Source organism: Protobothrops mucrosquamatus, unplaced genomic scaffold (genome assembly GCF_001527695.2).
Source record: "Protobothrops mucrosquamatus isolate PMUCROS unplaced genomic scaffold, P.Mucros_1.0 scaffold104, whole genome shotgun sequence".
Taxonomy (NCBI): domain Eukaryota; kingdom Metazoa; phylum Chordata; class Lepidosauria; order Squamata; family Viperidae; genus Protobothrops; species Protobothrops mucrosquamatus.
Window position 1 is genome coordinate 207,171 of NW_015386477.1, and position 18,401 is coordinate 225,571.

An 18,401-nucleotide genomic window follows, 5' to 3' on the forward strand; every position below is an offset into this window, starting at 1 on the left:
AGCACTTTTGGGACAATTGTCTATGAATGTTTTCATGAAGCCCAACAGATGTGCTCACCCATGCTTATTGGGAATTATGGGAATCCCACACATCAAAAATTCTCAGATTGGAGAAGTCCAGTCTATGATAGCTAGTAGTGGATTGCCAGAATTTAAAGAAAGTTCATTTCTAGAGCTACCTGGAGTATTTGGAGAGGGAGACAGAAAGAGATACTAAAAGCCTCCTTCCCATTTTTCCTGGGCAGTGATCAAATATAAATAGAAGCATTTCAACAGAGATGTTTAAAAGTGTCACTATCATCCAATTCCAACTTTGCCACCTATATCTCAAATCACACAAAAGAAGGCACTGCTTTTTAACTGAGATCATTGGACTATACAAATGCTATCTATTTTAGGAGGGAGAAATTCTCATAAGCCCTTACAGTCCACCAACTGCATTGAATGAATATGAAGTTTGTCAGTATCTGAGATTTCCTGATGTTGGCTTGATTGAACTGGCAGTAATTCCCCAGGATGTCAGGAAGACTCCCCCTCAGCCTACATTCCTGCAAATGTTAAAAAGAAGGAAGCAAAGACTGAACAGACTAACCATTTTCGTGAAGATCTTTGCTGTGCCAAAAATGAATCTGATGTTTTTGTGTGAGCCATCAAGCAGCTAAACGTCTGCTCTGACATATCATGTAACTTTCTATATATATCTAAAGTAATTTTTGTCTTTAAATTTCTCACCTTAAATCAAAGTTGCTGTCAGGTCAACTCATCATGACATGTCAAGTGCTTGAAGATTCAGCACTGCACCAACTGTTATTATAGCAATTGAGCAGAAGAAAACAAGGGACGTTGGTTAAAGAGTGTTGCTATGAAACGTCTGCTATTTGATTGTAATCAAACAGTATTGAGAATTCCAAATACCAAGGAATTCCATCATGGGGAATATCTTTCTCTCCTTCTTTTGCATTATACCAATAAAAGCTTTTTTTAAAAAAAGTAAATAAATACAATAACTCCATAGCCAATGTGCAGTGGGGTGAACTCGTGTTCCTTGCCCCAGATCCTGCCCACCTAGCAGTGTGAAATCATATAAATGCAATTGGATAAATAGGTACCATTTCGATGGGAAGGTAACAGCGTTCTGTGCACCTCAGTGTATAACCATGCTGGCCACATGACTGCGGAAAATGTCTTCCGGACAACACTGGTTCCCTCAGCTAAGAAACAGAGATAAACAAGGTCCCCTAGAGTTGGATATGACTAGATGGGGAAAACCTTTACCTTTACTGGCTTCATGATTGCAGATAGTCCTTGACTTACAACAATTTGTTTAGTGACCATTTGAAGTTACAACAGCACTGAAAAAAGTGACCCATCACCATTTTTCACACTTATGTCCACTGCAGCATCCCTGTGGTCAGGTGATCAAAATTCGGATGCTTGGCAACTGGTTCATATTTATGATGGTTGCAGTGTACTGGGGTCATGTGATTACTTTTTTGCGACCTTCGGACAAGCAAAATCAACGAGGAAGCCTGATTCATCAACAACTGTGTTACTAACTTAACAATTGCAGCAATTCGCTTAACAACTGAATAACAGAATAATAGATTTGGAAGGGACCTTGGAGATCTTCTAGTCCAACTGTAGCAAGAAAGGTCATAAAATGGGGCAAAACTCACTTAGCAACCTTCTTGCTTAGCAACAGAAAATTTTGGGCTCAATTATGGTCATAAATCGAGGACTACCTGTATAAGGATGAATTGGAATTTGCTCCTGCTGACTGTGTATTTGGGCATATGTTTTTTCTGTGGAAGAAAAAAATAATACGAGGTAAAAGTACATAATGGATGTATTCCAAGTCCTTTCTGTAAATAAACTTTTAAAATGAAGTACAAGAAAGGCTACTATAGTAAGTATGTCAATTCTCAAGTGTTCCTGATATTGTTAGGGCCTAATATAAGATTTGTCTGCCTGTTTTCTCATTTGCCACTTTTTCAAGAATGGGACCCCCCCAAACACCAAGATCCCACAGGCTCACTTCAAGAAAGGTTCAGAGTAAGCTTCCACGTAGCCTCAATAAGGCTTAGAGAGTGACTGGGAGGTTTGTTCCTTTCCGCCCCCTTTCTGATTGGAAAGCAGTGACTCTTCAGTCCTTTAAAAGAACTAAGCTTCTTAAAAATTAACCAGTAAGATTAACTATGTGAGATAACTGAGCACTATTTATTTTCTTTGGGGATTACTGGGTTTCCTTTTGGAGGGAAAAGTTCACAATATAATATTATGCTATTCTCTGTGCAAAGTTCTCTTAATGGGGAGAGTGACAGAGATGGCCTTGACTGAGAAAAGGAAGATCCATTACCAAGGCAACAAAAAGGTAAACATTGCTTAAGCTCAAAGGAGGGAAGAATTTTACAAAAATATCTCAAGACAGACAGCCCTAATTCACACAAATATAAAAAGGGAGGAGGGAAAGACATTCAGACTTGCTAAATTCTGTTACTGTAGCCAATTTCAATAAAAAAAAGTTTTAGATTATGTGGAGTCTGTTTTTTAGTCTGGTCTACCTCATAGGGCTGATGTTTAAACAATATATATATACAAGTCTGTGAGATAAAAGTCAAGGGACAAATTATACTATGACAACCAAAAACTGTGCTGCCTTCCAAAAATCCAATGAATGAGTTGGGAGAATGTCATGCCCAGACAAAAGCGAAAGTGGGGTTACACTTTAAGCTCCATCTCTTACATCCCTTTCTTCTGACATCTCCTCATGACCTTCTGTAAGAAAATCCAGCAGGCCAGCAACTGTTCAGGGTATGCAATCATGTTTTCTGGTTGACTAGAAATTGCTATAATCCCTTGCAGAATAATAGAATAACAGAGTTGGAAGGGACCTTGGAGGTTTTCTAGTTCACCCCCCTGCTCAGGCAGGAAGCCCTATACCAGTGATGGCGAACCTATGGCACGGGTGCTAGAGGCGGCACTCGGAACCCTCTCTGTGGGCAGACATGCCGTTGCCCCAGCCTTGCCTCCCCCCGTGACCTCCTCTTCTCCAGCAGCCCCCCTGAAGGGGAGTCGCCCCCGAGCATGGCCCACATGGAGCAGCGCAGCCAAGGACATGGCAGCCAGGCAACATAGACAAGACTCTGTCCTCACGCCCCATCATGCAGTTGATACTGCAGGGCACGGGCAGAGGGTGTGGCTGCCATAGCGCTGCTGGGCTACCTGGGTGATCTGCGGTGGGCCCTGGAGGCAGTGAGTGGTCCTGTGGGCAGGTGGGGTGGGGGATGGGGGGGCAGAGCGGGGGCAGGGCAGGGGGGTGGAGCAGGGGCAGGGCCAGTTTTTGGGCACTCGGTCTCTAAGGTTCGCCATCACTGCCCTATACCATTTCAGACAAATGGCTGTCCAGTCTCTTCTTAAAAACTTCCAGTGTTGGAGCATTCACAACTTCTGGAGGCAGGTTGTTCCATTGGTTAATTGTTCTGTCAGGAAATTTCTCCTTAGTTCTAGGTTGCTTCTCTCTTTGATTAGTTTCCATCCATTGTTTCTTGTCCTGCCTTCAGGTGCTTTGGAGAATAGGTTGACTCCCCTCTTCTTTATGATGGTGTGAAAATATACTTTTCAATAGCCTTAGAATTCCACCTACCCACCCGTACCATTTTACACGCAATATGGAACGTAAGAGTTTGATTTGCTCCAGCCACTGGGACAGGCGAATGAGCAACAGGAAGAGAGGATGAGTTGTCAGAGGAAAGGGGGCGAGTATCAGAACTCTGGAGCCAGGCCAATTTGCCAGGCTGTGACTTGAGTACCTTAAGCCGAGTTTAAAATGGAAAGCAAACACTTTACCAAAGCCTGTATTTTGCTGAATTATTAGAATGCTGCAGTCCTTTTTGAAATAACCTGTAGGTCAGCACTTGTACAGACACAATTCCCTGAGGACTATAACCGAGGGCTGATAGCACCTTTGCCAACTAGGACATTTTATTAAACGGCATAAAGTTTTGAGCGCTGCAGCTCTCATCAAAAGACAAAAGCTTTTACCTTTGAATAAAAAAAGCCGGAGTCAGAAAAAATGTTACCAGACCCCTTTTGATTTTTTGATTTTTTTTTAACCATCATAGACTACCCCACCTCTCCTCCCACCATGTCAGGAAGAGAGAGAATTTAGTACTTCTTTATAAAAATAATAATAATTCTCTTCCATATTGTAATACATCATGGAAGTGGTAAAAGGGAAATAGATTCCCCTGTCTCTGCCTGCAATATAAATAATATTTGGCATTTGAATAGTACTTCCACACGTGTTCAAAATGCATTGGATGCATTCCCCTTACAGCAAACCTGCCAATCAAATCATGATTTTTGTTCCCCAAGTGACAGAGTGCAGAGCATGAGGCTGAGCCTCTCAGCTGCCTCGTGAGTTTCTTGGCAGATTCAAACTTGGAACTGGGAACTTCCGGCTTCGTAGCTCGGTTTATTCATCAACATACACATCAGTACTCAAATCCAAGTTCATTGAACTTCCCTCATCTCACCAATAGGGCTTTCAAGGTCATCTAGGAAAAGACCACCTTATCCTTATCTACAGTAGGATCTTGGGGGAGTTTATTTTGTCCCTTACACCTCAATCTCTGCCAAATAAAGCTCCTCCAGCACTTTCGTTCCCATTGGGCTTTTGCTGTTGCTGTAGGAGGAGGCAGAAGGAAGCTTATGTGTTGTTTATTTTTCTTAAAAAAAACCCTCTTCATTAAAGCTCCTCCTTGCTTGAGGCAATGGAGTGTTGATGGTTTGAGACACTCCTCTAGCATCAGTGAGTCATTTCCCTCCCGACTGATGTCAGAGAGGCCTTTTGTGCTTCACGAGGATTGGCTGTGCCTGGCTCATAGGGGCTGGCTCAGTGGAAAGGTGAATGTGCAAAGAAGCAGCTGTGGAGGGGTGTGTACTTATGCATGTGTGCAGTTAGAGAGTGTCTGCAGCAGGCACAGACAGTTGGGCTTGGCCAGAGCAGAGGTGTTTTGCTTTGTTTGGAAAGCACTGAGATGGAGACAGCAACAGGGGTTGGCTGTTTGTGAGAGGTTCGTTGGATTGCTTATCCCAGAAGAATAAGAGAGGAGGAGGAGGAGGAGGAGGAGCTTTGAATTTTTCTTTCTTTTTCCTGAAGTGCAAATCAGCGTGGGACACCTGAGCCTGCTATGCCAACCGAACTCTCCCACATGGGGAGAATGCATGCCATCTCTGATTTCCCCTCCTCGCTGACAGCACGGCTTCTCCACAAGGGTCCAGAACACCTTCGCAAGCAGATGGAGGCAGCCAACCCTAGCAGGAAGAGCGCCGTGGAAAGGTTGGCAGCAGATAAGGCCAAGTACGTGAAAAGCCAGCAAGTCATCAGCAGGAAGCAGGTGCCGGCCATCACCCTCAGCTCAACTTCGGAGAGCAGCAGTGAGACTTGCTCAGTGGAAAGCAAGAAGATTGAACTCTCAAGAGAGGAGAAGGACACGGCAGCCCAAGTTCCCAGGACCACAGAACTCAGCCCGGCAACCCGGCAGAGCGGTCCGCCCATTGTGAGGCGCAACAGTGGTAAAAGGCAGATCCGGCCAGATTCCTTGGTGATCTATCGTCAGAAATGTGAATTCGTCAGAGGTCAAAGCCAGGAGAATACTCGTGGGAATTTGTTCCAGGGTTCCTTCAGGAGATTGTTCCAGGGTTCCTTCAAGGAAAAGCAGCTGCTTTCTGAGGTGTCCAAAGCAGTTCTCAAGGAAGAAACCATTCCTGAAGTGGAAGGGACTATCTTGGACAAAGACACAAGTCATAGTTATGATCTAGAAGGACAGAATTCATCCACAAAGGCAAACCCAATGCCCTTTCTGGTCAGCAGATGCAAAACTGCCCTAAATGTGACTTCATCACCTTATGACCTAAAGGAGATGAGATCGAAAGGTCTTCAAAGATCTCAGTCAGATATCAGTTCACGATATTCAAAATCCTTCTCTGAATTTGACACTTTTTTTAAGAGCTGTGGCCTTGCACCTGAGGTAATAAAAGATTTAGGCCAAGAGAATATTTCGGCAGCTTCAGACAATTTCTCATTCCATCTGCACAGCATCAGCGGGACAGCTTCTGAAAGTGACTTCACAAGACACAGCGATGAGGATGGACTCCTGGAGGAAGAGCTCACAGAACAGGGGCCTAGTGGCACCTCTGTGGTTGAACGCAATGCTCGGATAATCAAGTGGCTGTACATGTGCAAGAAAGCCAAAGAGGCTAATGTGATGATGCAGGACTTTGCATCAGGACTGCTTCCTTCATAGAGACACCCAGGTCAGTGTAACACAAATGCATGTGTGCAAAGTGTATCTGTGCACCTTTGAGATCACCGTGCATAGCTATGAATATACAGAATAAGGTTCTCTCCTTTTTATGTCTCTAGCATCATGGAGTAAGGGATGGGGAAATTGTCTTTAATATATAATTATATTTAATATATAAAGAATTATGGGCATAACATACGGTACCCGTTTTGATAATTCTTGCATTTGGGCCTTCCATAATTTTATAATGGTAAATGTTTCCAGAAAGTTAAAGCTGGTTACTGTTTCTTTTATGAAAGATTCCACTGTTTGAGCTGACCTTTAGAAAGTCATGGACTTTGCTAAGGAGAAATGAGAACCACCAAAGAAATTTAAAGTCAATATTTACACATCATGTCTGTCCTCTGACTGGCAAATAGCTTATTTACAGCAGGTTGGGCCATGATAACAAAACGCCTAGCCATTTGCTCAAGCCTTCATTTTATCTAATTAAGATAAACTGGCACACACTTTGTCCTTTGCAGAATGGGACCTGTCAATTTCATCATCCCTCTACTATCCTCTTTCTTATTTATCCCTTTTAAGTTATGGCGAATAAGAAACCTTTTTGTGCCTTCTTTTTCCCACTGTATTTCATTTGATAAGCCTTCCTCTTACGTCACAACATAACAGGTTCGGCAGCTATTTCCTGGCATCTCTCATTTTCCATTCTGTTGAGGAGTGAGTGGGATATCTCTTGCTGTTTCATTCTATTTATTGCCTTTCGCCTCAACTTGACTGAAACTGGATACATGACTGCATCTGTGCAAAAAGGAGGGCTTAAATATTAGGGCTGTTGTTGATTCAGCTGGTGCCCCAATAAATCTAAAAGGACTGGTTCCCAGTCAAACGGGAAATGGACAGCATGATGTAGTACAGTCTTGGGCACAGTTTCCTAGGAAGTAGGATATAGTATATCAATAAGATTTACTTCTCACCAAATATACTTAGCATTTGGACTTTGCAATGGCTTTGTAGCTGGACATTTTAAAAACAACACTTACTGAAAAGTTGTGTAGGAGTCAGAAGATCCATTCACAAACTTGAACCTTTGATATACTGTAATTGATTTGGCAGTTTCCCCATCATTCACTGAACTTTAAGCACTGATCCAGAATTTAACAATTGGTACATCAAGGCAAAACAACAACAACCAAACAAGCTGTTTCAATCAGTTGCAACAGCTAAATGATCATACATGTGAGATAGAATCCCTTTGAAATAAATGGAAATTAAGAGGTTTACACTCCATGAAGGAAGTGTGCTATTGTGCAAGGGACACTTTGCATGGGCTATGACTACCCTACTCTTCAACAGCTAGGCATGTGCTTGTATTTTTCTTACTGGTGTTTACTGGAAACACAGAGTGTTGACTGGCTGTCCCAAATGCAGTCATCGAATACTGGTACTTACCACTTGGAGCAGCGGTGTTTCTGGTTAAACGTACTGAGATTAAATAAGGTAGTTTACCAAATAAACTTACAAAGTAAGAGACATCAGTTAGCATCTATCGGCCAAGAGAGACCAATCAGTTGATGCGCCCTTGAGCCACAGCTAATTTAGCCATAATAATCTGTTCTGATGCTAGGCACATCATAAAATACAATACATGCAAAAATATATTTAGGTCAAATAGTGAGGTAAGTGTATTGTACATTATAAGCAACCAAGCCCTACATACATCTTTGGAAGGGCAAGTGTCTTGGTCAGGATCACTCCGAGATAACATGCTACTTGAAGTAAGTCTCAGATGGCATTTCCTTCTGAAAACTGAGCAAGCAATGTTGACATGAAGCAGAAATGCTTGGGAGAGAAAACACAGCAACAACTAAATAAATAATGAATAATTTGCTGCTGTGTTCAAGGAGGTTATCTCACTGCTTAATTATAAGGTAGTCATTGTCTAGAGCCATCTTAGCTGAGGTTCAAGCACTAAGGAATTTGCATTTGGTTAAGATACAATAGTGTTTGTTCATGAAGAAATGATCCCATAGCTTAACAGAGAAGTCCTGGCTGTATCACCTGGAGCGATTTTGTTTAAAGAGAGAGAGATTTGATAACATCTGAATAGAAAACCAAGGTTTTAATTATTCACCAGTACTTCATTCTTAGCAGAAGGAAAATAAATGAAATTTGATTTCCTTGATTTTTTAAAAAAAGCATGACAATATAAATCTATTTATTTTTCTTCATAGGAAAATAGCAAAGTAGTTACACCCACTTATGTTTCCATTTTATCTCAGAAAAGAATAATCCCATACCAACTCAACCTCTATGTATTTGATGATTGTCTATCAGACAGTCTTATGAGCCTAATCTCCTAGACTGGCTATGCTTTCAGGCAAGAAACAGAAATTAAATTAAAATAAAAACTAAAAAAATGGACATGCATCTCTCACATACTATATACATTGGAAAGGGTTTTTAAAAAAACCTTTAGTGTTTTATGGGGAACAGCTTTGGAAAGAGTTCATGGAATACAGGGTGGAAAAAGTCTAGACCAATGTTTTTCAAACTTGGCATGTTTAAGATGTGTGGACTTCAACTCTCAGAACTCTTCAGCCAGTATGGAGTTGAAGACCACAAATTTTTAAATTGCCAAGTTTTAAAAACACTGGTCTAGAAGAAATAATACAAATAAATTCTCATGGGTTCATTTGTAAGGAAACACCATTGAATTCAAGAAGATTGGCTTCCAAGTTCTTTTTACTCATCTTTCCACTCAAACACACAGTTTCCGGAATGGTGTTGATGCTGAGGAAAAGAATATTCATTTGTTAGAGTTTTATTGTATTTCTTTTATGTTTAATAACTCCAAGTAGCAAACATACTTAAGACTCCTTTCACTTTCCATTTTCCACAACAACAACAACAACTCTGTGAGTTAGCTTGGGCTGAAAGAGAGTAACTGGCCCAACGTCACCCACCTGGCTTCATGCCTAAGGCAGAATTAGAACTCATAGTTTCCTGGCTTCTAGGCTAGCACCTTAATCACTACACCAAACTGGCTCAATTACATTAATAAAATCTGAGAAAATATTTCTCTGAACAGAAGACTCTTGACTGACCTATGTTTGGAAAATCACAGACCTCGTGTTAAGCCATGATTTGTTTAATAAGTCACAATCATCTGATATATTTACAAGCAACTACAACTACTCAGGTTATAGTGGTAATTGGGACTGAAATTTCCTTGCTAAGCTGCATGGTTGTAAAGTGGCAATAGCAATATCAGCAGTTTTGTTGCTGTCATTAAGTGAGGACCTCACAGGTTTTTATCCTGTTGGTGTAGTTAGACTTGTTTAAATGAAAGTGTGTTCCAGTTTGAGTCACAGCATGGCCCTAAAGAAAAGAGTGTTCTTACTTGAAAATCTGCAGGGCAGAGTTTAGAATTTACCAGGAAAAAATAAGATAAAAAAATCCATCTATAACAGAGGCCTGATCAATGGTTCTTTCTTTAACTTATCCTTGGAAATAGATAAATTAGTTAGGAGGCTGAGCTGTGTGAGTAGCAACTTTTCTAAAACCGGATCTGCCACATTGGGAAAAGAACACCAACAGATGAGAGAAAGGAACCCACAAGATAAGTCAGCCAGTTCAGATGATAGTTTCAGAATGAAATCTCCATCCCATCCTTTAAACTGACACTAGTAGTGAAGGAAGTCTAGCTGCAGGAGAGAAAGCAGTAAAGGAGATCTTGGGACCAAAAATTGGATTAGGAGGAGGGCTGGTTTCACAGACTTGACCTTGAAGACTTGGCTAACTCCTAGAGTGGAAGGCAGGTATTCTGGTGTTTGGGGTATTTGCTGACTAATCCAAAACAACATCAAAAGCCATCCAGGGAGCATGGTACAGAATGAGGCATCTTTCCCACAATCTTTCTTATTTGTCCCCATCTGCCTTCGCAGAAAGATATATCAGAAATGGCCTTCTCCAATATTAAATCTTCCTCATCTTTTCAAACTCTCCAGATTTTTGGCTAGGATAAACACATTGTAAAGGACGTCAGGTTGAAAACAATTGAATTGTTTGCTCTGTTTTCTCAAAAAGATTGGGGTTTCTACACAGAGAGACAGTTTGGTCTAGTGGTTAAGGCAACAGGCTAGAAAGTGTGAGTTCAAGTCTGCTTTAGCCATGAAAAACCAGCTGGGTGACTTTGGGCCAAGTTTTTCTCTCTCATTCTCTCTCTCCCCGACCCACTTCACAGGGTTGTTGTGGTGGGGAAAATGTGTTGGATAGATTCACTGACTTGGGTTGTTTATAAAAATAATAAAGGTGGGATACGAATAAATAAAAATAGATAAATATAGCTGATTCTGAGCTTTTCTAAAATATTTGAAACAGGAAAGCCTTCTTCACTAACCAGTGCTTGACTTCTCATAGGTCCCTGATTGAGGGTAGTAGCTTGGAAAGGATGTGGAAAAGGAAATATGGTGGTGATGGAAAGGGAATGGTTAAGAATTTTATTTTTTAATTTGCTTGTCAAATCAAGTTTTGTCCCCCTATGATTGGTATAAGCTACAGTTACAGATTTGAGGCTGGAAATAATCATTTTTGCTAATAGGCATTTTATTATGAAGCTCCTGCAGGATATAGAGTTTTGCAAGCATTTAAAAGATTCTAAAGGCAGACCCCAGGGAAAAGATTTATGCATTGCAATAATCCATTATTGACTTAAGCATGGTTTGTTAATTGAGCCACAAAGGGCTGAGTTCCCATAATATGCTAAGATGTCCACCATATTATACAATCCACAATGGTTAAGTCACACTTCACACTATGCTAAAACCAAACAAACTACACTTTGGCTTAGCATAATGTGTGAATCTAGTCTGTAAATAACTCTGAGAGCCAGCACTACCAAAAGAACAGCTCCAAATAGCAATGTTTTGAGAATGTTGTTGGTAGCTAATTTCACTGTGTCCTTCAAAATATCAGAAGAGAGATTTTTGATCTTTGTTAATTTAGAATAGCTCTTGTTAAGGTAAATGCATACAGTCTTTGCACTGAAGAATTCAGTGGCAAATCCTTTACAAAGTACCCAGTTTGTAATTCATTGTTATAGTATTTATACAATTCGTTAGTCAGAGGATGAGCTGTAAGGAGGCTACTGAATCATACATTTACAGTCCTGTAATCCAGGCCTAGTTCTGTAATGCTAGGTACTTCCTGCTATGAAATAATACATCCTTGATTTCCTGCAAATATTGGCTTTTTTCCAAAAAGTAAACACAGTTGCCTATACCTGTTAACAGTTTTCTTGGTTGCTTCATTTTTAAAGAAACATAACCAACAGACCAGATTATCACTGTGGTTAGAGAATGAGTGCTGATTAAAACAACATACTGGAGCAGTAGACTAGTTTTAACTTCATTAGCAAGGTCTATGTGTAAGTGGCCTCATTGTAGACAGTTGGGATGAAGATGCTTGAAGTATTCCAGTAGGATTTCTTTACACGCTTAAGGTCTTGACATCCTCATTCCCTGTGAGAGTTTGCAAATTTCATTTCTCTCTATGCTGCTTGTATAATAATTGTATAATTAATTTAAACTTGTAGCAGTAATTCTTTAAACTAACAGAACAAAGTATTTTTTCGTGGTACTAAATGCTATGATAGATCAAACTTGCAATTTTTATATAGGACAAAGATGGAGATGTGATTCCCTCTAAATATGGTTAGAACCCCCATCTTCCCTCTCGCCCAGTAAATCATTAAATATGACAGGGATGTGGGTAGAAACCAACAAATTCTGGAGAATCACAAGGAAACCCCCCCCAACTGATGCAATAAGAAAACATTTCTATAGAGTCATATTGAGCCAAAATACAGTTACACCTATCATGCCAACAGATAAAGCATGGTTCGTATAGATAGTTTGTATCCCCATATGCCCCTAACTCTGGCCCCCAAAACTTCCGGCATCTTTTTTCTGCCTTGGTCCCTCATGAAGCTTTTTCTCATTCCAGCCTATGAGTGAGTTTGGGGTAGGAGAAACTCAACAAGTTACTTTGTTCAACCTGTGTTGCTCACCCAAAATCAGGACATTTGTGTCAGCAGTACAAGGTATGACTCTACAGGAAGTAGAGTACAACTATACTTTGCTGAGAAGTCTGCCTGCTTTTTCCCATCCCTCCCTTTTACTTGTACCCTAGGGAAATTATAGGGTAGCCAGTCTGAGAGTTTTTGTAGCACTTTCCTTTCTTCCTGGGTGCAATGCAGCTTTAGTACTTGTTGCTGTCATGTTGTCTTCTGGATGCAGAATTACTGAATAACAGAGTTGGAAGAGACCTTGGAGGTCTTCTAAGTCCAACCCTCTGCTCAGGGACAGGTGGCTGTCCAGTCTCTTCTTAAAAATCTCCAATATTGGAGCACCCACAAGTTCTGGAGGCAAGTTGTTCCACTGATTAATTGTTCAGAAAATCTCTCCTTGGGATGCTTTCTCCAAGGTCACCCCCATGGCTCCCTACAATTCATCAAAGCTTCACAACACATAGAAGAAGAGGGACTGGAAATAGGAGAAGATTTCAAACCAGCACAGTTTTCTGCCACCTAAAGAATGGGAGGATGGCACTTCATCTCAACAATGAGGAAAGGACCAGAAGGTGATTAGAGTGAGCCACTACTCAATCCCAGTCTATTCAATTATACTTAACATCACATCAATGCTATATAGGTTATCCTTGACTTACCGCCATATATTTAGTGACCATTCAAAGTTACAACAGTACTGAAAAATGTGACTTATGACCATTTTTTCCACATTTCAGACCATTGCAGCATCCCCATGGTTACGTTATCAGAATTCAGATGCTTGGCAACTGACTTGTATTTCTGATGGTTGCAATGTCCTGGGGTCATGTGATCACCTTTTGCAAACTACTGACAAGCAAAGTCAATGGGAAAGCCAGATTCCCATAACAACCATATCACCAACTCAACAACTGCAGTGATTCATTTAACAACTGTGGCAAGAAAAGTCGTAAAATGGAGCCAAACTCACTTAACAAATGTCTTGGTTAGCAACAGAAATATTGGGCTTAATTGTGATCATAATTGAGGGCTAATGTATTTTTATCTAGCAACTGACTTTTAAGTTGTGTTACAATTACTGTTTATCAACTGGTGAGTTACATTTGGAAAGCCAATGGTTTCTATTGATTTGTCAAACAGTGAAGAATAGCAATTAGCACTTAGACTTATATACCGCTTCACAGTGCTTTACAGCCCTCTCCAAGCAGTTTACAGAGTTAACATATTATCCCCAACAATCTGGGTCCTCATTTTACCGACCTTGGAAGGATGGAAGGCTGAGTCAACCTTGAGCCAGTCAGGAGAAAATACTACTATTATCCTGTTTCCCTTGGGTTTATTTTTATGACTTTTTGATGTGTGTGTGTGTGTGTGTGTGTGTGTGTGTGTGTGTGTGTGTGTGTAATTGCCACTATTCTCCATGGGGTTTTAAGAAAAAAACCAGAAAGGAATGGGAAATAGGGTTAAAGACATGAGACAGAAAAAAAGAAAACAACATAAATCTCTGTGTTAACAGATCAACTGGAGGGAGGTATTGCCCATTATTCCCAATAGTCCATTAAGTTGGAGACTACACCATCCACAGATGCAACAGATGATATTGGAAGAAATTCCTGTTATGTTCTGTAATAACATAAATATAACAAGAATTTCTGCCACTGAATTCAAAATATACTAAATCAAGTTTCTGCTGTATAGCTAAAGTATTGCACAACATTCACTCTACATCATTATAGCTTCTTATAATTGCAGACCATCCTTCTTTTCACATATTCATATATTGCCTTTGGTCTTCAAACTCCTCGCCTTTCTTTTTTCAGGATCTCATCAAACATATCACTGTTTAAAGTTTGTAATCACTATTATGTATTCAGCTGGTATACACTGTCTTTACATTGAATACTGGTGAGTTAGGCCAGGAGACGTTTTCTTGTTGTGTCTGCTGGAAATGGAATCTATAAATGCAGAAATTCAGGCATATCTCATCCAGTGGATGCTATGTTTCTATCTGCAAGGGAGCTATTAACTAGTAGTTAAAGCAGCTTTCTTGCCAATACCTTCTAAATTCTGTCTGGCAGCAATTATCCACAAAGAATTAGTGGGTGCTGGCTCCACCTACTCCAGGCTCACTTCATTCTGCCTTTTCACTACTCAAGTTCAGTGGATTCTTGTGTTGTGGCCTAAACATTTTCTTTCAAAAACTGAAGGGACAAAGGAGACAATCACACTGAGAACAAAAGACAAGCTCTTCCTACATTCATCTGGCTTTGACCTGAAAAAAAGTCTTTAACTTTATGATGTGGAAGGAGTTGGCTTGTATAGTTACCTAGTATTGCTTGAAGATGAGCAATGTGGGGTGTGCCACCTTTGAAAAAGGAAAGTGGGAAACTTAGCAGTGTTTATGTCTGGGCAGATACAGGTTAGCCTTTGACATATGACCACAACTGAGCCCAAAATTTCTATTGCTAAGTGTGTCTTTTTATGACCTTTCTTGCCACAATTGTTACGTGAATCACTGCAGTTGTTAAATTAGTAACATGATTGTTAAGTGAATCTGGCTTCCCCCATTGACTTTGCTTGTCAGAAGGTTGCAAAAGGCAATCACATGACCCCAGAGACTGCAACCATCTTAAATATGACTCAGCTGCCAAGTGTCTGAATTTTGATCACATGACCGTGGGGATGCTGCAACAGTCATAAGGGTAAAAAATGATCATGTCACTTTTTTCAGTGCTGTTATAACTTTGACTGGTCACTAAATGAACTGTTATAAGTCGAGGGCTACCTGTATCCTCCTGTATGCTATGGTTTCTGAGAAAATAGCTTCTTCTCAAAAGTTGCTCTCTTAATGGATCAGCACTTGCTTAATCGTGAACTTTTTATATTTACCACTTAATTTTTTTTATGGGGCTTTCTTGTGAGCATGAATAAATCAAACAGATACTGGCAAAACTGTAAATCTGTGTGTTCTAGGGATATTCATTAATGAGATTGACATAAATAAAGCCTTCAGGGTTTGTTTCGGTTTTAAAGAAAGAAATTACATTTTATAAGAAAAGGCTGCCTGTAAAGATAAATTAAAGCCTTTCTCTAACACTTTCTATTCTGTTGGTTTCCATAGCATTATCTGATATCTGTCTTTGTATATTCATTTACTTGTTAGATCTCTCTCCTTCGAGAGCTCATGGCAGCCCAAGTAGCATTTCTTCCCCCTCCCCACATCTTTCTCAGGACCACAACTCTGTGAAGGAGGTGGGCTGACTATCTGCCTAAAATTAGTCAATGAAACCTTCATGATTCAGAATGGACCAGAACCTGGGAGTTTTGGGTCAAGGTCCACCACCTTAACACTGGATCTTAGGCTGATGAAGAGAGCAATTGGGAAATATTGGGCACTTCTGGGAAAGTTGTTTTTCCAGCAACTCAAAAGAATGAAGGCAATTTACTTACTGTGATAGAAGTGTAATGAAAATATGGGCTTGGTATACATATCTGATTCTCACAGTACGATGGGTGGATCTTGAGCTTTTCTACCATGATTTGTACAATGCCAAGTGCAATGTATTTATAGGTTTATTTGCTCCTCTTATTATTAGTTTATTATATTTTTATAAAATATTTTATCGACTTTTTCTAAAAGTGCATCCACTGCGTACGCATGACACAGGAGTTGCAGTCCTGTGTCCTTTCTTTGATCGTGTTGATGACGATCAAAGGGAATTGATGTGATTATTATTAGGGTATAGAGTACAAGCAGTATAACACATGTATACTGTTCAAAATAAGAACTGTGTAAATATATAGTATAAGCTGCAATTGTTTATAGTACAAACTTCAATTATTTATAGTTAAGTAGAAATAGGTAGAAATAAAGAAAGAGAATATGGACAGAGGAATTGGATGTGATTTTTTGTTGTTGCTTTGATTTCAGAAGTATAATCATGAACCCCTTTCACTGAGGAGCAGTGGAGATAACAGAGTGGCTTGTTTGTGGCAGGTGCTGTGTTCAAAGAAGAAGTTTAACACTGACTAACTCTTCTACTCAGATCTGATGATGCATGGGTGAAGTGAGCAGATCTCCTAATATTATGCTCACTAGGTCATGGCTTAGAATGTTGGGAAAATCTGGTTAAAGAAACTATTTGGCTATAATGTACAGTAGTGGAAGAATACTAATTTGTATTAGATCTGAAGGCTCTTGAGCTGTGGACATAGCATGGACCATGGGAAGTGGGAAAAGTTTCCATTCTAAAGTAACAGTCTCCACACATATTCTGGTTTGCAGTCAAGATAACAAGACCCTTATATAATTTGTGGTAAATTATAATTTAATGAAATCCCTTGGTTTGTGATAAATTCAACAAACATGTGGAAATGAATATAAAAATGTTTCTCGGCATCCATCTGAATAAAGCACCTTAACACGGCAGAGTGTTAAGCATGCGAGCAATTCAATAAAACTTCTTTCTCTTCTTTTCAGAGTAGATGCATTCAGTGAAGACTGAACACAACAGAGAGCGGATTTACAGCAACCATTTCTCCCTTACTTCTTCACAGAGGAGCAGGAGCATCTTTATTGCTTCTTAAAGGATGAATTGAAACCTGAAGCTCAGACTCAAGAAATGGAAGCCGATGCTCCTTATTGTGGTTATGAATAGAAAGCAAGAGTGATCTTAATTCACGCATGGACCTCTTTTGGTGTACATTTTAATAACACAGCAGAAACCTAAAGTTAATTGTCTCTGAGAGATAATTTCATTGTTTCCAACAATGAAAAGCATAATTTCTATGTAAGAAATCTTTGTGTGTCTGTGTTTCTGTATGTGGTTTTGTGTGTGTGCATGCACATGGGTGGGTGGGTGTACTGTATGAAGAGTGAGAGAGGTACATGTCCACTTCGTGGCTTGTATTTATAAGATACTACACTGATGGATATAGATGAATATTAACTTGTGGGACAAGCTAAATGTTTGGAAACAATTCTCTCCAAGATTCTGGTTTTAATTGCTCAGTTAATGTTTACAGTGGAATAGATATGGTCTTCTATAAATATAGAAAGCTGCCTTTCAATTAGGCAGATTCTATGTCTGACTGTCTGCCTACCTACCTACCTGCCAACCTATCATCTCAGTAGTAATTGAGATGACACAGGAAGCCATAATAGTGATTTTTGCCTGGGTTGAATATGTTGTGCAAACTCAGAACTCTGAGTTGTGGACCTTAGTGCAATGCTTGAACTGCAAAGGGCTTTTTTTTAAAAACAAAAAACAAAAACTATAATATAACCATGAGGAATGAACCCTGCCAGTACTGTCTTCAGCAATTTGCACCCATTCTAGGATTTCAGAGAAAAAAACTTTGTGGCACTGTCATGGGGCCTACAGCACAACTGCTTGACCCAGAACCCTTCCTTCCTTTCCATTACTTTAGAGTCCTAAAAAAATCACTCCAAAAGGCTCAGGATTGTCTCAGATTAGAAATAATGTCACCCCGGAGCTGCAACTGGTAATCTAATCCCATTTCTCATGTCTGCAAAATAAGACTTTTTGTCTTGTATACTATATTCAGTTTTAATGTGCCATGGTACTAAACAGTCGCCCCCCCCCTCTCCCAAATAACGGAATGGTGCTCATTATTATAAAACAGCATTGCTTTTTTTTAATGGTACAAGTAGGTTGCACAGGCAGATGCTTGGTTTAACCAAGCCGGCGGGCATAGAGCTGTCTGGGGTTGTTAAAATGTCTTTGAGAAGATGGTTTCTGACTGTGGTTTTCCAAGTCTGTTTCTTTGCCACCCGGGAAAATGCTGGCTGTCATTTCTGTAACAGCAAGCAAGTGCAAACATGTCTTTCTCTGCTCTTTCAGAAAGACGGCCTCGTTGGCATTCATATATAGCAAATGGTCATATCTGCCTGCCTGCCTGCCTGTCTATCTTCTATCTATATTTATCTCTATTTATCTTTATCTATCTATCTGTCTGTCTGTCTGTCTGTCTGTCTGTCTGTCTGTCTGTCTGTCTGTCTG

General features: G+C 40.0%; 1 protein-coding gene across 2 annotated transcripts; it reads left to right on the top strand.

The window, feature by feature from the left end:
• Positions 1-5,165: 5,165 nt before the first annotated feature.
• FAM110C (family with sequence similarity 110 member C) lies at positions 5,166-17,187 on the top strand. 2 transcript variants are annotated; one of them, XM_015812651.1, is made up of 2 exons: positions 5,166-6,318; positions 16,859-17,187. In XM_015812651.1, the coding sequence occupies exon 1, from the start codon at positions 5,193-5,195 to the stop codon at positions 6,306-6,308; it is 1,116 nt and encodes a 371-aa protein (XP_015668137.1). In that variant the 5' UTR covers positions 5,166-5,192; the 3' UTR covers positions 6,309-6,318; positions 16,859-17,187. The 2 variants fall into 2 exon arrangements, with proteins under 2 accessions (XP_015668137.1, XP_015668138.1); XM_015812652.1 differs by having other exon boundaries at positions 16,864-17,187.
• The last annotated feature ends 1,214 nt before the right edge of the window (positions 17,188-18,401 follow it).

Coding starts and splice junctions, on each gene's coding strand:
- FAM110C (XM_015812651.1), top strand. CDS start 5,193: ATGCCAACCGAACTCTCCCACATGGGGAGAATGCATGCCATCTCTGAT.